The 25,370-nt window shown below is 33.7% G+C and overlaps 1 protein-coding gene across 1 annotated transcript in view; it reads right to left on the bottom strand.

Annotated features, from left to right (window-relative positions):
* The window catches only part of LOC111154992 (major facilitator superfamily domain containing 8), a 32,328-nt gene that overhangs the window by 5,570 nt on the left and 1,388 nt on the right, over positions 1 to 25,370 (bottom strand). Inside the window, exons 2-9 of the mRNA XM_022514975.1 lie at positions 21,345 to 21,436; positions 19,631 to 19,674; positions 12,934 to 13,174; positions 11,966 to 12,079; positions 9,815 to 9,959; positions 9,040 to 9,095; positions 4,197 to 4,305; positions 1,481 to 1,615 (exon numbers count right to left, since the gene is read on the bottom strand). Of these exons, the coding sequence (XP_022370683.1) occupies positions 1,481 to 1,615; positions 4,197 to 4,305; positions 9,040 to 9,095; positions 9,815 to 9,959; positions 11,966 to 12,079; positions 12,934 to 13,174; positions 19,631 to 19,674; positions 21,345 to 21,436 (936 nt within the window). The remainder of the gene's footprint in view (positions 1 to 1,480; positions 1,616 to 4,196; positions 4,306 to 9,039; positions 9,096 to 9,814; positions 9,960 to 11,965; positions 12,080 to 12,933; positions 13,175 to 19,630; positions 19,675 to 21,344; positions 21,437 to 25,370) is intronic.

Here is a 25,370-nt window from a genome sequence, read left to right as displayed (position 1 = left end):
TTAAGCGTCTGCCTTTGGTTCATGCCATGATCTCAGGGTCCTAGGATCAAGTCCTGCATCAGGCTCCCTGCTCAGTGGGGAGTCTGCTTCTCTCTCTCCCCCTGCCACCCTGCTTATGTTCTCTCTCAAATAAATAAATAAAATCTTTTAAAAAAGACTTCCTAAAACGATATATACAAACCCAAACACTTCACATCACCCTCAGAATACCTACAAGGATTCACATCTTTCTAACCTGATGTTCTCCCATTTGAAGATTCCTATGTTTATAGACCCGAATAGAGGAGCCAAAATACAGATACAAACATAGACATAGATTTATATTCAAAATAAATAATAGTAAATGCATTACAGAGTAGAGCAGTCCTGCTGATAGGCATTCTTACAGATTGTCCAATTCTCTCATTTGCCATTTCTTTCATTCTGCCCTAGCCAAATTCGTTTTCCTGCTTCTTTCTAACACTGCTGCTCTCTCCCAACCCTGCCCTTGCTACTCTTTATTTTCTTCCTCTCTCCATTCTTCTTCATAGTACTTATCACTACCTGATTTCACATTATTATTTATTGGTTTTCCCACTCAATAGCATACAAGCTCTTTGAAGGTATGAGTAGGACAATTTACTCAGCCCAACTGGCTCCCTACTGAGCAGGGAGTCTGCTTCTCCCCCTCCCTCTGCTCATGCTCCTGCTTTCTCTCTCTCAAATAAATAAATAAAATCTTTTAAAAAATTTTAGAAAAGGAATGTTCTGTGGTCAAAGTTACAAGTAACTTTGAGAAATGCTACATAATGTCTTTGTCATTATGGTGATATTATATATATGCACTGAAGATTTGGAAATTTTAGAGTAAAAGAAGTTTGGTAATTTTAACCAGAATTTTCCAGACTTAACCATTGAATCTTTTCTGTTGTACAACCTATACAGCAGAATAGAATTTTATAAAATACACTTTAAGAAATACTTTAAATAAACCATAATATACAAAAGATATGTTAGAAGAAATTAATTCACTTTGTAAAATATCTTGCTTTACGAAAGAATATGCCATATGGTATACAAATATCATGCTCCCTTAATAAACTTTAAATCTGTTTGCAACAATTCAAGGACTAAAAGTAATACACAATGAGAGAAAAACTTTAAGGTATTTTACAAACACAGTTGTTTACATTGTTAGCTCTGTTTCATGTTTCACTTTTTTAGAAAAAAGACTTTTTTAAAAGTCTATTTTAAAATTCACTGAAACAGGGGTGCCTAGGTGGCTCAGTGGGTTAAAGCCCCTGCCTTCGGCTCAGGTCATGATCTCAGGGTCCTGGGATCGAGCCCCACATCAGGCTCTCTGCTTGGCAGTGAGCCTGCTTCCCTTCCTCTCTCTCTGCCTACTTGTAATCTCTGTCTGTCAAATAAATAATAAATAAAATCTTTAAAAAAAGAATATTATTAAAATTCACTGAAACAAAATCAAAGACACATAACTTACTTCTTGGAAAGTAATTTAATCCCCATGAAAATAATAACCGCCTCAACTCCAAGAGCAGCAAGTATTACTCCATCATATAATACAGCTTGTTCTCTAGTCCAGGCATACATATCCATTGTTAATGGAGTAACAATTCTAAGAAAAAAAAATTTTTTTTAATTTAAATCATAGGCATTAGAAATGTGAAATAGAAGCTTTAATAACAATACTGATATATTCAAGAATTTGCACCCCTTTTAGAAATGACACCAGCTCTACATTAAAAAAAAATTAACATATTTTAAGCACATTTTGTTGCTATGTGCACTAGCTACTAAGTTAGGCTGTTTGTATTTTTTATTTACTAATATTTATTCTAATTATATAAGTAATATATCCACATTGCAAAAATTCTGAAGGGCAGGAAAAGAAACAAACTGAATTCTTACCATTCTAACTAACTAGCATGGTTAAATCGGTTTAAATTGGTTTCTTTTTAATTTCATTGAAATAAGTAATAACATAATAGTAACAATGTTACTATAATTAAGTTATTAGAAACTTGCTGGATTTTTCTTCCTCAGTCTCTTTCATCCCTATTTCTGAATGTATTTCTTTCCCTACTTCTTGTTTTTTTTTTTTTGGAAGATTTAATTAATTTATTTGAGAGAGTGAGTGAGAGAGAGACAGAGAGGGAGAAGGAGCAGAGGGAGTGACAGAGGGAGAGGGAGAAGCAGACTCCTCTCTGAGCAGGGAGCCCAACAGGGGGCTCAATCCCTGGACTCTAGGATCATGATCTGAGCTGAAGGCAGATGCTTAACTGACTGTGCCACCCAGGTACCCTTCTTTCCCTACTTCTGAATGTTGTTCTTCTTCTATATGACTGTCTCCTTCCTTGCCAAGCTTCTTTTCCTACTCTCTATCTCCTCTATTAACTGGCTACAAAATCAAATTGAAATATATTGGGGCACCTAGGTGGCTCAGTGGGTTAAGCCTCTGTCTTTGGCTCAGGTCATGGTCTCAGGGTCCTTGGATTGAGCCCTGCATCAGACTCTGCTCAGCAGGGAGCGTGCTTCCCCTCTGTGTGCCTGCCTCTCTGCCTGCTTGTGATCTCTCTCTCTGTCAAATAAATAAATAAAATCTTCAAAAAAAAAATATTTAAGATACTCATTCTTAAAAAAAAAAAAAAAGAACATCACCATTTTTAATTTGATTATCAGAAGAGCTAATGTGGAAAATGGTTTGGTAGTTTCTCAGTAAGTTAAACATAGAATTACCGTATGATTCAGCAAATCCACCTCTGGGTATATAACCAAAAGAACTGAAAGCAGGGACTCAAACATATACCTGTACGCCAGTGTTCATCACAGCATCATAGTATTATTCACAAGTGCCAAAAGGTGGAAATAACCCAAAAATCCACTGATAGATGAATGGATAAATGAAACTGGTATATACACACAATGGAATATTATTTAGCCATAAAAGGTATGAAATTCGAATATATGCTATAATATGGATGAACCTTAAAAACATCTTGCTAAGTGAAATAAGCAAGACACAAAAGGACAAAAGGAAATGTGTTGTAGGATTCCATTTATTTGAGGTACCTAGATTGGGCAAACCCACAGAGAATGTAGAATAAAGGCTACCAGAGGCTGGGTGAGGGGCACTGGGGACTTACTGTTTAATGGGTGTAAAAGTTCTATTTAGAATGAGGAAAAGATTCTGGAAATGGATAGGGGTTATGGTTGTACAACATTTGTGAATAGACTTAATGCCACTAAATTGTACAATTAAAAACAGTTAAAATGGTACACTTTATGTTATGTATATTTTACCACAATTTTTAAAAATGCCCCCAAAATCAGATGAACTGAAATTTTCACATACTTCAATAATTTTAAAAATAAAAAATCAAGCAAATCTACATGTACTGGCATAAAAATGTTACAATGATTACAAAGGAATAAACCAAATTTTCAAGTGATGTCCATATTCTATGTTGATTTAATATACACACACACCCCACTACTTATAGTTATATAGAAAAAAATTTTGAAAAATTAATACTGAAATATTAGCAGTGGTTACTTCCAGGGAAAGAAGTGGATGTGGAGATACAGTTATAGAGTTTAGAATATTTATACCAAGAATGTACTATTTTTACAATAAAATGGAAAGGCATTTTAAAAATAAAAAGCCATATGATAGCTAACAGTCAACAAAACCTACACAAGTCAAGGATTTTGTAATATACTACTTTTTTTTTTTTCAGGATCAGAGCTTGAATAGAATTAACATTGCCAGACTGAACCCAATACATGTAAATATAAATAGATAGTTATATAGCCTAAAGTTAATTAAATCATGGCACTGAAGTTTTAGAACTATATTAAATATATATATATAAAACTCAGAAAAAGGAAAGAAAGACTAGTGAACAGATTCCTTTATAAGGAAGTGAGATAAAGTAGTAAGATTACAGATAAGTATTAAACTGTATTCAGGTTAAAAGCATAAAATTTATATGTACTTTTTTCATCATGACAAAAAATATGCTTACATAAAGTTTTTGAGAACATCGATATACCTGATTAATGTTGTATTAAGAATTGCATTATTCATTATTATTCGTAATAATTCATATTCATTATTATTCATTATAATTTGTATTCATTATTATAAGTTGCATTATTTATGTAATGTGATTTGATGAAGACAAAATAAAACTTACGTTTCAAAAAGGGCAAAGATAAATAGAACCACAAAAAACAGAACATTGGTGGCCACAACCGCAACTTGATCAATATTTCCTGGGGGAACCTGAACTTCATCTGTACTTGCTATAATAAACAGGAGAAAAATTTTATTACTTAAACAACTAATTTTTCTTATGACACTAAAATAATGTCAAAATTATATGTAGCAAATTCTATGACTGAGCATTTAAAATCACTTTAGGCTCAAAGAAGTTTAAAAGTAACAATTTAAGACGGAAATAATTTTTATTTTTTAAAGATTTTACTTATTTGAGAGAGCTAGAGCACAAGCAGAGCTAGAGCACAAGCTAGAGCACAAGCTGCAGAGGGAGAAGGAGAAGCAGACTCCTCTCAGAGCAGAGAGCCCAATGTCGAGGCTCGATCCCAGGCTCCTCGGATAACGACGTGAGCCAAAGGAAGATGCTTAACCAACTGAGCCACCCAGATACCCCAACAGAAATAATTTTTATAATGGCATTTGAAAATAAAGTGAATTTTCTTCCCAGGAGCTATACTTTCTGTTATCTATAGGAAATAGTCATATTTTCTACAAGCTTTCTCTCAATCCAAAACAGGAATATTATAAAATTATATAAAATGTTCTCATACTAAAAATATTTCCATTGCAGGCACCTTGGGTGGCTAGTTGGTTAAGCGGCCAACTCATGGTTTCAGTTCAAGTCATGATCTCAGGGTCAGGAGATTGAGCCCTGCGTCAGGCTCTGCATTTCAGTGGGTAGTCTGCTGTAGATTCACTCTCCCTCTCCCTCTGCCTCTCTCCCTGCTCATGTACTCTCTCTTTCTCGCCCTCAATAAATAAAATCTTTTAAAAAAGTAAATTTCCACTGCAAAGTTTTTTCCTATTTCACTTAAATTTTAAACTTATGAGGATTTCAATGAAGACCTCATAATAGTTTATTAAATCAGTTAATTCTGTGATTCACTTCAATGGATATATATTTTGAATTTCAATGCTATGTGAAATTAGAATTAGTAAATATCTTCATGTTATTACCACAATTTTTCGAAGTCCTTATGTTATTATTTATATTTTTATCAAGGAATACATTTTACGGGGCACTTGGGTGGCTCAGTCGTTAAGCATTTGCCTCCAGCTCAGGTCATGACCCCAGGTCCCGAGATCAAGTCCCACATCTGTCTCCCTCATCATCAGGAAGCCTGCTTCTCCCTCTCCCGCTCCCCTGCTTGTGTCTTGTGTATACTCTCTCTCATCAGATAAATAAAATCTTTAAAAAAAAAAATAAATTAGGAGGGCAAAGTGAGTGTACTTATTTATCTTGAACTATGTAGTTAAGCTGCACACTATTGACTGTGAATAGGACTATTTCTGATATAATCAAGAAGTGTGAAGCCATATTTATCTACTTATATACATCTGTCACGCTATTTTATAAATTATCCACTTATTCAGAGTAAACCAAGTTGGTAATTCAAGAACATCTTTATTTTATGCTATCTTTAAGCGTATGTGTAGCAGCAGCAGGGGACAAGGGGTTACTTCCATCAGACAGTTTTTCTCATCATAAAAAAGTTAGAAGCCAGTCTTTACTCCTTTCAATCAAAAGGCAACCCTGCCCCAAATAAGACCGGAGTTTGCTTCATATGTGCTTAGTTTCCCGCAGCCTCTACCCACTACTGGCTTCAATGGGGAAAGCTCTGAAACGTTGCATTCTAGATTATGAGAACTGACTGGGTATCCAATTATGAGGGTTTTTTAGTTTTTGTTGTTTTTTTTTTTGTTGTTGTTGTTGTTTTGTTTTCTTTGACACAGAGAGAAAGACACAGGAAGAGAAGGAGCACAAGGAGCGGGAGAGAGAGAAGGAGAAACAGGCTTCTCGCTGAGCAGGTAACCCCATGAGGGGCTTGATCCCAGCACCCTGGGATCATGACCTGAGCTGAAGGCAGACGCTTAACGAATGAGCCACCCAGGCTTCCCAAATTGTAAGAATTTTTAAGAAAACAATAGATTCATATATTGATTCAAAGACTATGTAATTAGAAATTATAATCTATCCAATGATAGTATTTTTAATAATAGCAAAAAAACGGGCAGATTTAAATACTTACTGAAATTGAAAAATGACTTTTGTTTTGGAAACCATTTTGAAGAACTTAGATTCTTAAGAAAGAAAATAAGTCTGCTCTTTCTAAATTCTCATTTGTGCAGTGCTGTGCAACAGACCTCTGACATGATGGATATGTTCTTTGCCTGTGTTGTATAATTCAGTTAGATGCTAGCCACATATACCCATAATTTAACACTTGAAATGTTGCTAGTGTGCCTGAGGAATTTCTTAAATGTAATTTAATTTAAATTTAAATAGCTATATGTGGCTGGTGTCTACCATACTGGACAGGGTGTTGCATAGACCAGTAGCATCAGCTTCCATGATAGCTTACTATAAATGTAGATTCTCAGAATATCACTAGGTTCATCAGATTTAGTAAATAAAAATACAGGATACCCAGTTAAGTTTGAATTTGTGATAATAATAATAATAATATTTTCTGTGCAATATTTGAAATTTAAGTATAAGAATGTTCCATGAAATATCTGAGGCATATTTATACTAAAAGATTATTTGTAAAAATAAATAAATAATTTAAAAAATATAAATATAAATATAATAATAAAATATATTATTTAATTCTATATTATATTTTATTTATATATATTATATATAATAAAATATATTATTACATATTATTAAAAATAAAAAATAAAATAAATAAAATAAAAAAATAAATAAAATAAAAGATCATTTGTTGCTTATCTGAAATCTAAATTTAACTGGCTGAGACATATTTACACTAAAAAATTATTCAAATTCAACTGGGCATCCTGTGTTTTATCTGGCAGCCCTAATCAACCCTTTTCCCCTAGGCCTGGTGATTCAGAACTGGCATTTTAACAAGCTTTTCAGGTGCTTTATAAGCATGTTAAGGTCAGTGAAGCACTGAACGATATTGTTATTCTTTTCCAACTTCTGAAAAGATTTCACTTCTGATATATCTCCCTTGTCGTCGCACCTTATACTCACCCTCTTCAAATCGTTCATTCCTTTTATCTGATAGGTCCTTTAAGTTAGCACCCTATTTTTCACATTTTAAGCAAAGTGGCTTATACCCCCTGCTGGCACTTGCTCACCATTCTTTCTTTCCTTTGCTTTTCTTTCATTTTGAAAACCTTCAAATATATATTCAGCCCTTCTATTCAACAATATTTTGCCACACTTAATTCATCTACCCCTTCCTTTTGTTTTCTCCCTCTTTGTTGCTGTAGTTTTTCACTGGCTTACTCTGAAATTTGTATCTCTAGCTTTGATCTCAATGGCCAAAATTACAAATGCCTCAGCATTTTTGAGTTTTTCTACTATAGCAGTATATTTAGCTTGATCCAAACTAAAATCATTTTCTCTGTTCAACTGATGTCCCTTCCTAAATTCTTGTTCTCGCCTATTCTTTCACTTATCTAGACTCAAAACCTGACAGACATTTTCAACAACTCCCTCTATTCCTTAATATGCCATATCTATTCTGTCAAGAATCTTGACTTTTTTTTTCCCCTTCAAAAACTCCTATCTATCCCTTCTCCATTCTTAGTTGCTGCCCTAGTTCAGGCCTTTACACATCTGTATTAGTCTCACATGGAATCTATTATCAGACTTCTTTTTTCAAAAACTTACTAATGCTCCTCACCACTCTGTTCTCCACCCTACTACTTTTAACTTAACCTTCCACTAGTTTTGTCATGAAAATTAAATAAAATGGCTATAAAAGTACTTGGTAAAATAACACTGTGTTTTTTTCACAACTTTCCAAACTCCTTAAAGGCAAGAACTGAGTTGCAATCTTTTGCACAGAGGGGTACACTCCCCAAGAAGTAAAATAGTGATTTAGTAAAATATACCTACTGGCCAGACTGGATACCTACTTCTGAGTTCAGAGAAAGATCTAAGGGATGAAAATATACACTTGTAGAGTATACCAAAAGAATAAAAATACACGAGAGAAACCTATTCCCATGATTAAGGGAGTAAAGAAATGCTTAATACAGAAAAACACATTTGGAAGGAAAGTCATTGAAATCATCCCAAAGAACTGGAGGGTTTTAGGATATTGGCTCTTTACAACAAAGACGAAGTGATTTTTTAGCAATGGTTTTAGCCTTGCCAATCATGAACACCAAATAACTGATCTAGGCATAACTTTTTAATTTTTTTAAATTTTTAAAAATTAAAAAAAATTAAAGATTTTATGTATTTATTTGAGAGAGAAAGAGATTGAAAGAATGAGTGGGAGGAGCAGCAGATGGAGAAGCAGACTACCCTTGGAGGGGGAGCCCTACTTAGGACCCTCCTGGGATCATGACCCAAGCCGAAGGTAGATGCTTAACCAACTAAGTCACCCAAGGAGCTCCTAGGCATGCCTTTTTAAAAAATAATCAATTTAGGGGTGCCTGGGTGGCTCAGCCAGTTGAGTCTCTGCCTTCAGCTGGGGTCATGATCCTAAGGTCCTGGGGCTGAGCACTGCATTGGGCTCCCTGCTCAGTGGGGAGGCCGCTTCTCCCTCTCCCTCTGCTCTTCCCCCTGCTTGTGCTCTCTCTCTCTCAAATAAATAAATAAAACCTTTTAAAAAATAATAATCAATTTAGGTAACTTTCAACTTTGAAGATCCTCCCCGGTCACCCACTGTACTGTCCTCAGAAGCAAAATCCAAGTAAATATCAGACAGACAGAATCATCAGAAACACTTTGATAATGTTCTAGCAATTTAGTCAAACAGGTTAAATAGTACCTTCTTCAAAATTAACATTTTTACACTGTCGTCCTGAGTCATCCACACGATGTTCTCTTAAATAGAAAAAAATAAGTATTGTATCCATGAAAAACTTAGTATAAGAGATAAATGACTTAAATTTATTAGTAGCCTCCTATTTTTGCACATTCTGATATGGGTTTCTTTTACTGACTTCTGAGTAATGAGATTACTACCAGTGAGATATAACCAACAAAATTCAAAAGGTACAAGTTACAATTATTATATTATCCTATAAAATGAAAAATAATATTCAATTCATTCAAAAGCACACATGATCTACTTTAATAAATATTTGAAGTTTTCCATGATTTTGAACATTTGTTGTTAATGTTTTTGGGCCTTTGGATAAAGTACTCCAAGGAAATATAAAGTAATAAAACTTCTGTAGTTTTATAAAATTTCTTCTAATAAATAAAAAAGATAGGAGAAGTAAGTAACTTTTGGGTTTAAGGTTGATACCAATCATTAATCAACTTAAAATGTTACTTTCATGCTATTCCCCAATTTAGAAACCTATAGTTAGGAAATCAAGATCAAACCTTGAATCTTCAAAGACTTTATTCTCATTTATCAGATTGTCCATTATTTGTTATGAGTACTATATTCATTAGCTGATCAAAAAAACACAAACACAATTATAGATATCAAAAGCCAAACAAAGCCTTTATAGGAATAATTATCTTCCAATAATGATAATGCTTATTTAATTTCACAATTTACAAACGTAGTTTTATCATTTCTATCTAATTACCTTAATAGAATAAGGATCAGAATAATATTTAAAACTCCCAGGAACGCGCCAAGTAAAACTGGTGCTGTGTACATGTTTATCTGTAGTTTAATGGTATCCCATGTCATGCCCTTTTCTCCAATGAGAGCAAAACAAGTCTGAAAAACTTAATAAAATAAAATGTATACAGATGAATTATTAAGTAGGAGGCACAAGCTAAAAAAAATGTGAAAGACATTTACAAGATTAGAAGCAACATTATGGAATCATCCACCTACATCATGTATCTCAATAGAGGCAAGAAAGTTCAGGGGAAGGGGGTACAATACTATTTATTCTGTATAAAGCATAGATATTCATACAGTACATAAAAGATATACAATTGATCTGTGTTATTAGAAAAAAATGTCTAAGAATGCTCCTAATAATGAGAAAAATGTTAAACACCGATGTACATATGCTCACAAAGTTTTATATCGAAAGTAACTTGTCAGTATCTTCCTTTTTAAAAAAACATCTCCATGGGAAATCTAAACTATCCAGTTTCTTCTATAAATAAATCATGATTTAATTTAAGAAACAGAAAGGCACATTTTAAGTCAATATTTCAAATTATCAATGTGTATGTAAAGTATTTAAATTATATATGTTTTTAAAATTTGGATCTATGGCAAAAATCAGATTGGAAGAGTACTGGTTTGCTTTCCTGATGTAGATTTTATATCTGACTCTTCCAAAATTTACATGCAACCTTAAGGTAAAGATGAAGTAAGATACTATATATAAAATACTTAGAACAGTGTCTAGCACATAGTAAGCATTCATTAAATGCTAGTGCTGTTAATGTGGTTATTATAGGAAAGGTCAATTAATCTTTTTCTGGTCTATTATTTACTCATCTAAATATAATACAAATATTTAAATGAGATAATCTGTAAAATACCTTTTTTCCTATCTCTTTCTTTTTGATTATTTCTTTTTTTCTTAGGTTGAAAATGTGGCAAATCAATGAACAAGATGATACAAATTTTAGTGCTGATCTTTTTTTTTCTAATGTCCTGTCTGCCTTTATACTAGCTAGTACTGTCTCTGAACTTCCATTTTCTTGGCTCTAAAATGTTATGAGATTTATTACATGCTTTTACCTCATTTATTTTATTTTGTTTTATCATCATTTAATCTTTAAAATACTTCTTAAGTGGTCTAAATATTTACTGAGAACCTAAGTCTATACCAGGTACTGTGCTAGATACCGAGGGTAGAGTGGTAAATAAAAAAGACCCAGACTGTATCTTCATATATTTTATAATATGGCAGTCAGTCCAATTATTCTACATTTGTGCTTATTATATTTTACTCCAGAATACTAAACTGAACCATTAGATTTTGGTGATGGATAAATTAGATTATCTTTTTTAGAGCTTTTTCTTGGCTATCTAAAAGGAAGTAATGGAAACGGGTGAGGGTGGGATATTAATGATGAAGTAAACTGAGCTGGATTCAAAGCAATGATATTCATAACTGTAATATTCAAAGTATGAGACAATTATATGTTTTTTAATGTTTTCTAAGCATAAAGATTACTAATTTATCTAATCAGCAAAAAATTACCTGCCTTGGGGAAGTATTAAATTTCATTAATAATGTTTTACACTCAAAGTTCAAATGAAGCTTTGGAAGAAAAATGGTCTTTAAACAGTCTTTTAAAAATTCTTTCATTTTCTTCAACCTTAGAAAAGTCTGAAAGGCATGGGCAAAGGGCAGAAGGGTAAAGAACCTTCTATAACTTTCCTTGAATACTCAGTCAAAAGAATTTTGTTTCTAATAACCGGGGCGGGGGCAAACTATTATGGAGATGTCAAGCTAAATGATTATTTCGAAGAACATATACTTTGGAGTAAGAGTTAGCTTTAAACCTCATATTTTCCATATGCTATCTGGCTGACCTTGAATAATTTAGATTCTCTATGCCTTGGTGTCCTAATCTGTAAAATGGGACTGATACAATTTGCTTTAGAGGACATTTGTTAACACATATAAAAAGCCTAGCCTCCCGATGGATCAAAAAATATTAGTGTCCTTTCAGGTATGAGGTTTTATACTTGGACCCATTTAACATTTGAACCTTGAAATTTCTCCCAGTTCAAGTAATGACAGGTGAAAAATACCTACCTGGACCTAGAATAAAACCCAATGCTTGACATGCACTAGTGTTTGCCATGGAACTTGTTCTTTCCTGAAGGGAAGTAGCACCGGCAATATATGATCTAATAACTGCCACATTTCCTAAAAAAAGACACAATAATTCAAAGTAAAAGAAAATATCCTTCAGTTTATAGAATTCAACTTAATTTGGCTTTATATAGAACAAAAACCACTGCTTCCTCTTTATGATCATACAAAGCATGTACATTGAGCAAATGTGTCAGTTAATGGAAAATATTGCTTTCAGTAACATGAAAACACAGTTAAAGATCTGAATGAATGAAAAAGGAATTACAGAAATGTTAAACTTTTTTTCTTCATTAAATATGGAGAAAGCACTGAGTGAATGGCATACTACTGATTGTTACAACTATTTTTAAAACAAAGATGTCAGACACTGCATGCTTTGCACCCATAATATAAGAAACAGAAAATGAAATCCACTATGAATTGGGCTGAAAAAAATTTATTGAAAAAAAATTCTCTTGAGTTCTTATTATGTGCAAGAGATTCTGTAAGGAGCCACAGAATATTTCAGGAAGTCATAAATTACCTCTCATTATTAAAGTTTTCTATCTGGTTAGTGATAAAGGATGAAAACAATGCAAAACAGTATATAAGAAGTGCCACAGACTAGAGAAAGGAAAGATCTGTTAACGAATACTTACCTAAGAAAGCTTTATGGAAGATACAGAACTTGAACTGAATCTTGAAGGATTAAGAATGATGGGAACAGAATAAAGAAACTATAGGTAACGGGACCATCATGAGGAAAGGCAAAATGACAGGAAAGATATGTGTCTATTTGTAATGAGAGATCTATATGTGAGATATGAGATTTTGAGGGGGTGACACCAGGTGAGAGAGGGCCATAAATGTCAGCATGAATGTAGGTCTGACACAGCCAAACATATACATACATACATACATATTACCTGCTCCAAATCCCACCAATCCACGAGCAACCAACATGTAGTATTTATTATGAGAAGCTGGAACGTGGACATAGGCATAGAGGCAGTTAGCCGCAACCGAAATGAAGATGGAGACAGTAAGAGGTTCTTTTCTTGGTCTATAATTAGACCACAAACCAAATATAGGTGAAGCTACCATTTGGCCAAGACTAAATGAAGCAATAACCCAGCCCAAAAAACTTGCATCAGCTGTCTGATCAATCTGCAGAAAAAAGTACAATGCTTTAAGAATTGTTATCCAAGAAAAATAAAGGTTATAAAACTTAAATACATTTTTCAGACCTTGTAACATTTCCTATTTAAAGAAATAAAAACAATAATTCTAACATATAAGTTTTGTGACACTATTATTTATAATAAGGGATTCGAACTTCTGACATTATAATTAAATGTGCTACCAATTCACTACACACTAGGAAAAAAAATGCTTGGGAAGCTTCATCTTTTAGAATGATTTATGGGAATTTCTGGTTCATAAAAATCTTGTTAAAAAATAACCACATTATATATATAAAACAATCACATCATAAAAATAATATGTCATTCTTTAATTAATCTATAATGTAAATATAGTTGGTGGTGCCTGGGTGGCTCAGCTGGTTAAGCATCTGCCTTAGGCTCAGGTCACGTTCCCTGAATCCTGGGATGGAGCCCATCAGGCTCCCTGCTCAGCAGGGAATCTGCTGCTCTCTTCCCCTCTGCCTCTCCATCCTGCTCATGTTCTCTCTCTGTCTCTTCTCTCTCTCTTCTCTCTCAAATAAAATAAATAAATAAAATCTTTAAAAAAATAATGTAAATATAATTGTTTAGACTTATGCTACTCCATAAGCTAAATAGCCATTAGTACCATAAATGTATTTTTTTCATAAACTTATTTTTTCAAAAATTGGGTACAATAGTCAAAAGCTTAAAGAAGAGAATAAAAACACAAAAGTTGAAAGATAATTCTCTCATTAAACCTATTATTAATTCTTCCATTCAACATAGACAACTTAGGGTTCTACCACTGAAAGTAGGTTTATATATCACAATGAATGTTGAGGAGAGAACCAAATGATTAAATTCAGAAAATGAAATACTTTTAAAAAAATAGAAAATTTTAGCTCACAAAAGGGACTATGGAATAAATTAACAGACTTTTTAAAAATATATGATAAGCTATACAGTAATTTGGAAAAATCAGAACCATTAAATTTTAGGAAGTAAGATTTAAATATACTCAGGTTAAGTGACAGAACATAAGGAAAACCACAGTCTTTTCTTTTCTAAATATAGTTTTAAATAGTTTAAAATGGAAATATTTGGGTATATTTTCTTGTGGGGGATGAGAAATAGGAGTGAATATGTATAATGATACACAATATTAAAGTTCTAGCCTTAAAAATATCTATTTTAGGCACTCTGGTTTTTAATTTTCTACCCACATTACCTTTGGTGCCCTTGATCTATTAAAATATAAAATAACATCATGTAATAAAAATATTTTAATTAATTATCAAAAAAGCAATAATAACGCAATTTAATGATAAATGTGGTTTGAAAGCAAAAGGATAAAACTGTCTTCTCAAGGTAGCAATTGATTATAGTCAAGTATCCATCTCATAGAAGCCAACTCTTGGGGATGGCTCTAACAATATTAATAGTATTTGCTAGAGACCAGTGGAAACTTTTAATTGGCTACTATTCTTTTTTTTAATTTTTTATTTTTTTATTAACATATAATGTATTATTAGCCCCAGGGGTACAGGTCTATGAATCGCCAGGTTTACACACTTCACAGCACTCACCATAGCACATAACTTCCCCAATGTCCATAACCCAACCACCTTCTCCCTACCCCCTTTCCCCCGGCAACCCTTAGTTTATTTTGTGAGATTAAGAGTCTCTTATGGCTTGTCTTCCTCCCAATTAATCGGCTACTATTCTTTACGGTGACTGGAAAACTGGAATCTCCTAGAATTCTACTATAATTGCAACAGGAAATAAAATGGTTTCAGAGATACAGTTTCTACACTATAAGAGAAGATAGTCACTTCAGTAACTGAACTGTTATCTGCGCTCATATGTGTTTCTCTTATAGTAATAACAGCATCTTATTTCTGGTCCTCTGGCCATTTCTAGTGATCTCTATCACACTGTTTTCAGAATAAAATCCACACTGCTTATTATGAAAAACTAGCTCATAAGTTGGCCACTATCCCTCCTCTCTAAAGTCATCTCTCTGCACGTATCCTTCCCCCAATTCTAATTTCTAGCCACATAGAACTGTTCAAATTTTCCAAAATAAGTCAAGTTCTTCACCTCCAGGACTTTGTGCTGGTTTCTCTACTGCTCCCTTTTACCAGCAATGCCTTCCCACCTCCAACTCCCTGGCCCACACCATATCTTCAAGAAACTAACATCTGCAGACCTTCAGAACTCAGCTCCAGTATGACTTTGGAAAGTCTTCCAGAATTTCTTAAGTTTGGATTAGAAACATCCCCCTAATAGCCCATGTCTATCTGTCTGCCTCTCTCTCTCCTTCTCTCTGAATCTCTCTTTCTCTCTCTCTCTCATACACACATACACACCCATACATTTTTTTAAAAAAATATTTTATTTATTTATTATTTAGAGAGCAAGAGAGCAGGGGGAGGGGCAGAGGAAAAGGGAGAGAGACAGAGAATCTCAGGCAGACTCTGCACTGAGCACAGAGACCCACACAGGGCTCAATTCCACAACCCTGAGATTATGATCTGAGGTGAAATCAAGAACCAGTTGCTTAACCAACTGAGCCAACCAGGCACCCCATACCCATACTTTTAGACTTTTATGAATGTATAGTATATAGTAATCATCTGTAATAACTTGTATTACAGTTCAGTGAAAGTTGGATCTATATCATCTCTAAACAAAACCCTTTCCAAACTCCAAAGTACATGGTATTGAATTTCAAAACATTATTCTCTAAAAATGTTAATAGCATTGACAAAGTCAAAGTTCTAGAAATCTTCATGCTTTGCTATAGGAATTAAGACATGAATATGGGTGTTCCAAGCCTCTTTATGTGTAGATTATTGCTCATTAATTCAATAAATAGTCACTAAGTGCCTTTCTATGACAAAAACTATGCTAGGAAATAGGGGTAGAAAGATGAGTTAATAAAGAGTTTCCAAACCGGGTTTCATCATCAAGGAGTGTCCAAGCCAGGCTTTGCTTATCCAGTAATTGAGTAGCTGGTGGGGGTGGGAGGGAGGGGGAATCACATGTTTCAATTTCTTATCTGTCAAATGAGGATATCTTCACAGAGTTGTTATAAGAATTATTTGAGCCAATACCTGTGTAGTGCTTAGGGCAATGTCAGCATATATATGGACTCAATGAATGTTAACCTATACTACATAAAAACTAATATTTTTTAGTACTTTGTTTTACTAATATGTCAATTTTATTATTATACTTTATTATAATTCATGCATGAGTATTCCCACTATCTTCCTGGCCCTATAAGATAACCTATCCTTTCAACTCAAAATCTAGGTTTAAGAATATAAATCTTCCTGGAAATTTATCCCACTTCTGGTCAATAAAGACTAAGCAATCACTTGGCTGATGGCTGTCTATCAGCCAGAGCCAGAAAGAAGTATAATTCAGAGGTTCACACCAGCGCCAAATTCCTTTCAAATACTTTACTGTTTTGTTTTGTTTTCTGGGGTTTTTTTGGGGGGGGGCAGGGGGAGGTCTAGTTTTTTATCTTTCTCACATATGGCTTTTAAGCTAAGTAATATTTGTCAACATATTATCATAAAAGAGATGGTAGCCTTAAATTAAGATTTTTTTTTAAAGATTTTATTTATTTATTTGACAGACAGAGAGAGATCACAGTAGGCAGAGAGGCAGGCAGAGAGAGAGAGGAGGAAGCAGGCTCCCCGCCGAGCAGAGAGCCCGATGCGGGGCTTGATCCCAGGACCGCAGGATCATGACCTGAGCCGAATCAGAGGCTCAACCCACGGAGCCACCCAGGCGCCCCTTAAATTAAGATTTTAAAAGTTTAACCTAGTAGACATAGCACTGGTTAAGAGTCAGATTTTGGTTTCAGATAGGTTTGGTTCTGCAATTTTCTAGCTGTGTGACCCTGGGCAAGCTACCTAACTTTCTGAGTGTGAGTTTTTCACCTGCCAAACAGGAGTGGTAATAATCATTTCACAGAGTTGTTAAGAATATCAAAAGGTGAAAGGTTTATTACTGTACCTATCACACAGCGAACTTTCGTTATTGTTATGAAATAACTTGAGAAAATTAGTTGATAACTTTTTTAGTGAAATTACTATATCTGTATTGCCAAAGAACTAGTTACAAGTTTATGGACTCACTAAATTTACCTTTGAAGAGCTTTCAAGTATCTGAAGAAAGGAGTGTACCTTTTCAAAATTCAACATATTGTGCTGAGTAGACCTAATTATTGTAGATACTCTTCTTTTGATAATTTTGAGGCTAAACAGACTGAATACAAGGACCACAGAAATAAAAAGAGTTTTGACGCATGGAAATATATTTTTGGGAAAAAAGATATTGCTCTAGAATTCTTAAGTATTCTGCTTTAATTCTAGTAACTATGCCAGTAAGGAAAGAATTTTTAGTGTCATGTGTAATAATTTCAAGTAATATAATTTTTTGATTAATTTTCAAATAAATTTCAAAGTAGCAATGAAAATGTGGCACCAAATCAGTAAAAAATGAAGTTTGTATTTCTGTCCTTATATTCCTTTTAAAATATCAGATATTTTAAAAATTAGCATTTTCAGAAAGTTAAAAATTCATAAAAACTAAAAAATCTAAAATGAAATATAAAATGTCAGTAAGTTTTTGTATCATAGGCATTATTTTTAATCTTCAGGTATTCATCAAATATGTCTAGTATTTTTGTTGAAGCCATCTGAGCATCCTAACAATCTAGTAGGAAAGTTAATTCTCCATAAACACACTGTTATGACACTCAGTGGTAAGTGTTAATGATAAAGGGGTATGGAAGCGCACAGGAAAACCTTCTAACTCAAACTGGGCTGGGGAACAACCAGAGAAGGCTTTTTGGAACAAAGCCTTGAAGAATGAATAAAAGATAACAGGGAAGTAGGGTGGAAGGGAAGGACAGAGGAAAGGAGAGAAAAAGGCAGGGAAAGCATTCCAGAAAAAAATGTATAAAGACCCTAGGAAGCTAGGTTCATTCAAGTACATATATCTAACAAATTGTTTGCTGTAGATCTAAGCTGGACCAAAGCTTAGGATTTAGGCTACAACACACATACACATACGTGCATGCGTGCACACACACACACACACACACACACACTGCTCAACCTCTGGGAAAAACCAACATATAAGGAGCAAGTTGATAAAGAAAACTCACAAAAGACTTTAAGAACAAATATTTAAAGAGCAAAGCCAGGAAAAAGAAATGTATAGAAGCTAAGAGAGGATTTTCAGAAGCAGGGAGAGGACAACAATGTCAAATGCTACTCAAATGTCACCTAAAGTACTGAAAAATATCTATTGCTCAGCAATTAAGTAATTGAAGACCTTAAGGAGAGCAGTTTCAGGCCGTCACAGGAGTTAATCTGATCGTAGCAGTTTAATGAGTGAATAGGAGGTGGGAGAGTAGGAGGAACTCCATCAAGAACCTTAACTGAAATATTGTTATAGATGAATTACATCTGCAATTTATATACTGATTTTCAGTAAATTCATTCCTGGAGATTTAAGATAGAATTGACATATATTTACATTATGTTATATGTCATATATATATATATATATAAGATACACAAATTATATATATAATTTATTTGTATATATATACAAATATATACAAACATACACATATATATGTATGTATGTATATATACATATATACAAATATATATAATATATACAAATACATTATATATGTATTTGTGTATATATGTCATATATAATATATACATTATATATGCATTTGTATATATTATATATATGACATATAACATAATGTAAATATATGTCAATATATATACAATCATCAAGTCCTACCAAGTCTATCTTTAAAATATATATATAACATATATATTATAAAATATAAAATATATATGATATTGGTAGGACTTGATGATTAACTGATATCAGGGTACCCACTAAACTTGCATCTTCTTGACCTCCTCCTTCCCATCTAGTAACCAAAGCATAAAAACACATATATTATCTATTCTTTTTTACAATATCATCTGACAACCCAAATTAATTCTACAGGAAAGCACAAAATTACTGCATAGAAATGTCATTTGTACATTTTGGGAATTCAGACAATGTGTAATGTGTAGTGTCTTTTTATATCAAGGAGCCAGTATTGATAGGATGTGAAAGTGGTTAGTAAGTAGGTGACCATACATCTACATTTGCCTGGGACTGTCCAGGATCCTGTTTTCCTGATATAGTACTCCCTTCACTTCAAGAGTGTTCTGGTTTGCACAATAAAGCATTTGATCACCTTACCTGCAAGCCTTTTTTGAGGAATTATTATCTCAAGTTACTCTAGTAAGGATTAAATCAATAAGACACCAGAGAGATTCTTAAAAAAACTTTTAACTATGTAAGAGTTACTATTACTATAGCTACTTAAGAGAATAATAGATTGAAGTGTACAAACCTTTTGGAGATATGGCCATATTGACATTATCACAATGGAAAATCCTATAAAGAGGCAAAGTTTGTTATTTATGCTTAAAATGCTTTCATCAATATTTATAGATATAATTTTTTGAACTATAACATGGACTTTATTTATTTCAATATTTTATTTATTTATTTGACTGAGAGAGCACACAGTGGGAGCAGGAACAGCAGGCTCCCCACTAAGCAAGGAGCCCAACACAATGTGGGGCTTGATCCCAGGACTCTGGGATCATGACTTGAGCCAAAGGCAGATGCTTAATAACCAATTAAGTCACCCAGGCACCCAATACATCATTCTTTTTAGAAAGCCTATTTTTAAAAATAATTTAGTTATTAGTTTCATTTTAGTGTATTTTGAATATTGATTTTGACGAAAAGAGGACTGAAATAGTAAACTAATAATTGAAATCAAGGTTACAATTTCACAATCAAGAAACTTTTAACAGGTAAAATGTTTAACATACTAATTAAAATCCAAAGTTAAAATAATTTTCTTCTTTGCTATTAAAATTAAAATTATTACTTATAATTTTAGATAATTAACTACTAAAAATTAGAAGTATTTTATTTTACTTTATTTTATCTTAATTCCAGTAATAGTTAACATACAGTGTTATATTACTTTCAGGTGTACAATATAGTGATTCAACACTTCCATATATTACCCAGTGCTCCTCATGACAAGTGCACTCCTTAATCCCCATCCTTTATTTCATCCAACCTCCCACTTCCTCTTCCCCTGACTGGCATCAGTTTGTTCTCTATAGTTAGTTAAGAGTCTGTTTCTTGATTTTTCTCTCTCTCTTTTTTTCTTTGTTTTTTGTTTTGTTTCTTAAATTCCACTTATGAATGAAATCATGTTATTTGTCTTTCTCTGCCTGACTTATTTCGCTTAGTGTTATATTCTCTAGCTCCACCCATGTAGCATGTAGTTGCAAATGGCAAGATTTCTTTCTATTGATCTTCCTTTCATTGCTTTAATTTGCAGGGTCCAGCTACAGAACCTAAAAAGTAGAGGAAAAGATTTTCCTCCCACCACATATACAATAGACTATTATTCAGCCTTAAAAAGAAAGGAAATTCTGATTCATATTATAGCATGGATGAATCTTAAGAACATTATGCTAAATAAAATAAACTAGTCACAAAAAGACAAACACTGTATGATTCCATTTATATGAAGTATGTAGAGTAGTCAAATTCGTAGAAACAGAAAGAATAATGGTTGCCAGAACCTGTGAAGAGGGGGAAATGAGGAGTTGTTTAATGGGTAGAGAGTTTTAGCTTTGCAAGTTTGAATAAGTTCTGGATATTGGTTACATAATCATGTAGACAAACAATACTTCTGATCTTAGAAATGCTTAAGATGGGAAATTTTATATTATGTGATTTTTATCAAAATAAAAAAATTTAAAAATTAAGTGATATTAAAATAAGATACTTTAGGGGCACCTGGGTGGCTCAGTTGTTAAGCATCTGCCTTCGGCTCAGGTCATGATCCTGGAGTCCTGGGATCAAGCCCCACATCAGGCTCCCAGCTTGGTGGGAAGCCTGCTTCTCCCTCTCCCTCCTCCCCTCCTTGTGTTTTCTCTCTCACTGTCTCTCTCTGTCAAATAAATAAATAAAATCTTAAAAAAATAAGATACCTTATCTAATTTTTATAATTATATATAATTTCTAATACTTACCTACACTGCTGAGAAACATAGTAAGATACAGAATCCTAATTGATATCCATCGGCTCTTATAATGCTCTTCAGTTTCTATAATATCCCATTCTCTAAGATTAAAGAAGAGAAAAGTAGTATAATGTTATCTCATTATGTATAAAACCTTCTCTGGCATAATATAATTTTCTTTTTTCTAAAGTAATTAAAAAAATAGGACAGAGGTGTAATTTACTAATATTGGTTTCTGCTGTACTAATTATCTATGAATAAGTATTATTTCTTTGAATTTCCATGGATTATATTAATGCATCATTACACACAGAAACTTGGGAGACATGAGGTAGCTTAAAAGGGGTAACATTTTGTCAACTTAATTATTTTGCTACCATTGACCTGCTACAAATTGAGGGTTGGAATTTGTTAAAGTAACAAATTAAATAAAGTATATCAAAATAAACTAGCTACAACAACTAGATATCCTATGGATGGGATACACAACTATTACATATTTAAAAAAATTAATTACTATCATTATTATGACATGTTCTATTTGATGATAGTAAAGTGACTTTGCTGCAGGAAGCTATTTTGGCTGGGTACTTACAGCAAAATTAATGTAGAAGTGACACCAGAAAAGTTTGATGTGACATTCCTAGGCCTGGGACCTCCTGAATACTTGGCTTTGCTCCAACATGGGTTACCAGACAAGTTCTATTTATGGACTAAAGAGTCCAAGGTCCCTCTAGACTAGGGTTGATCTTTCATATAAGCCTGTGACACACTCCAGGCAAGTATACTAAGCATACATCCTGCTCCAGTCAGGTGATACATGAGGGTGTATATGGATTCATTACCTTTTCACATTCACATACAGAAAGAGTTAACAAATTTACCTTAATATGAGCCTTGTATTTTCAAATAATTAAGACAAGCACAATAGACAAAATGCCTTATGTTCCAAAGTTATTTTCTAAAATAGACCTTAGAACTATCAAATAGCCATACCACCCTGAGATTATGACCTGAACTGAAATCAAGGGTTGGGGGCTTAAAATGAACTACTGCGACTTCACCAAGTTAAAAAGATTTTGCACAGCAAAGGACACAGTCAACAAAACCAAAAGACAACCAACAGAATGGGAGAAGATATTTGCAAATGTCTTATCAGATAAAGGGCTAATATCCAAAATCTATAAAGAATTTATCAAACTCAATACCCAAAGAACAAATAATCCAATCAAGAAATGGGCAGAAGACATGAATGACATTTCTCAAAGAAGACAAATGGCCAACAGACACATGAAAAAATGCTCACCATCACTCATCATCAGGGAAATACAAATCAAAACCACAATGAGAAACCACCTCACGTCAGTCAGAATGGATAAAATTAGCAAGTCAGGAAATGACAGGTGTTGGTGAGTATGCAAAGAAAGGGGAACCCTCTTACATTGCTGGTGAGAAAGCAAGCTGGTGCAGCCACTCTGGAAAACAGTATGGAGGTTCCTCAAAAAGTTGAAAACAGAGCTACCCTATGACCCAGCAATTGCACTACTGGGTATTTATCCAAAGATACAAATGTAGTGATCCAAGGGGGGCCCTGCACCCCAATATTTATAGCAGCAATGTCCACAGTAGCCAAACTATGGAAAGAAACCAGATGTCCATCAACAAATGAATGGATGAAGAATATGTAGTATATATAGACAATGGAATATTACTCGGCCATAAAAAATAACATCTTGCCATTTGCAATGATGTGGATGGAACTAGACGGTATTATGCTAAGGAGAATAAGTCAATCAGAGAGACAATTATCATATGATCTCACTGATAAGTGGAATTTAAGAAACAAAACAGAGGATCATAGGGGAAGAGAGGAAAAAATAAAACAAGATGAAATCAGAGAGAGACAAACGATGAAATACTTTTTATTTTTTTTTAAAGATTTGATTTATTTATTTGACAGACAGAGATCACAAGTAGGCAGAGAAGCAGGCAGAGAGAGAGGGGGAAGCAGACTCCCTGCTGAGCAGAGAGCCCAATGGGGGGCTCGATCCCAGGATCCTGGGATCATGACCCAAGCCAAAGGCAGAGGTTTTAACCCACTGAGCCACCCAGGTGCCCCCGATAAGAGATTCTTAATCACAGGAAATAAATTGAAGGTTGCTGGAGGGGAGGCGGATGGGGTGATGGGGCAACTGGGTGATGGAAAATTTTTTTAAAGATTTTATCTATTTGACAAGAGAGAGAGACAGTGAGAGGAAAACAAGCCAGGGGAGTGGGAAAGGGACAAGATGGCTTCTGAGCAGGGAACGGGACGCAGGCCTGATCCCAGGACCCCCGGGATCATGACCCAAGCCAAAGGTAGATGCTTAAGGACTGAGCCACCCAGGCACTCCCGGTGGTTGGAGGCCTTAACTAACTCAGCAACCCAGGTGCCCCAACTTACCATTTTTATTATATTTTCTTAATTGTGATGATTCAACCAACCATGTCACAGGGCTAAGATTGAGTATTCTGAAGGTTTTTTTCTTGTATCAAAGAGGCATAAGAAGGAATCCCGCACTTCCAAGATAATTTGTCAAACTTGTAACTTAAAAACTAGGAAGAATACACAAAAATCTGGGGGGAATTTATCACCAAAATATGTCAGAGAAAATTTAACAGGAATAAGCAAAAAGTGCCAAATTTAGGTTCAATAGATCATGATTTAATACAAGGAGATTTGGGTAAACAGCAGTACTTTATTTTCAAAAAATGACTCTGGATCTACTGAGGGAAAAATAAAACTACGTATTTACCAGAGAGAGCATTTGTGAACTACTGGAGAGCAAAAAAGAGCCCATATTCAAAGAAGATAAGAGAAAAAAGTGTGTGCTCACTGACAGAATAGTGCAATGGTGTTACAGTATAAAATTTAGAAGACAAAAATAAATTGAGAATATTCTATAAGGATACGCTCTATGAGACCAGAAGTCCTAGTAATATCTGTATTACAGAAATTACACTAAAGTTGCAAAGAAAAATTTTAAGCACCTATTAACCTTCTAGGATATTCTAAAAGAGGGATCAGAGAACTATAGTATTTAGTCCAAATCCAACCTATCACCTGTTTCTAGGTCACCAGTTTCTACTGGAGAATAGATTTTACAGATGAATATCTGTGGGCAACTTGTTAGAAAACATCAACTTTTAACTCTAGTTAAGCAAAATGTCACCCTCAAAAAAGAAATTCTATTCCTCTTATGGATTTGTATTGCAAAAAATTTTATTCACTTATATTTTAAATTTCATTACTAAAATTTTTTTGAGAATTTGTTTTTTCTTGTTATCTAAGTACCTAAATAATATCTTTGGTTTTGCCTCTTGTCCTGCAAATCCAAAAATATTTACCATCTGGGCCTTTACAGAAAAAATTTGTCAATACCTTGTTCTCTTAAACACTACAGATGGGGTCAGTGGAGACCACTGAGGACTCGTGAGATCAATATATTAAAATTAACCTTCTTAGTGAAGAAAAGTTGGTGGTAAACTAGGCTGAAATTTCTATAATTTACTCACAGGGAAAAGGGCTTTCCAATTAGTTATATATATGTTCATGTTACTAAGGAATCTATGTTTTAAAAGACAGAATACTTACTGAATTATCCTTAAAATAAACCCTTATTAAAAAAATACACCCTTATTTTTAAAATGCTAAATCTAGAATCTCAATCAAGTATTGTTTATGGACAGAACATCTGAATTTAGATGCATCCTAATGAGCCTCAATCACTCAGACATAACTGTAACATAAGAGTATATAACAGTAAGAAGTAGATTTATTTGGACACAGTGACAGAATATATACTGTAAGACCACATCTAACTATTAACTCAAGGATCCTGAATCTATCTGAAAAATAGCCAAGAACCAGGTAGAAGCAAAAAGAACTTTGAGAAATCCAAATGTCACAAAGTCTATGCACTGAAGCACATGCACTTGACTAAGAGAGATGGTTAGTCCTTAGTCATAGCTTCCATGTTCTAACTGCACATAAAC

The sequence above is a fragment of the Enhydra lutris genome, unplaced genomic scaffold (genome assembly GCF_002288905.1).
Source record: "Enhydra lutris kenyoni isolate GAN:26980312 unplaced genomic scaffold, ASM228890v2 scaffoldscaffold3, whole genome shotgun sequence".
Classification (NCBI taxonomy): Eukaryota; Metazoa; Chordata; class Mammalia; order Carnivora; family Mustelidae; genus Enhydra; species Enhydra lutris.
This window is presented reverse-complemented; position numbering and strand designations above follow the sequence as displayed.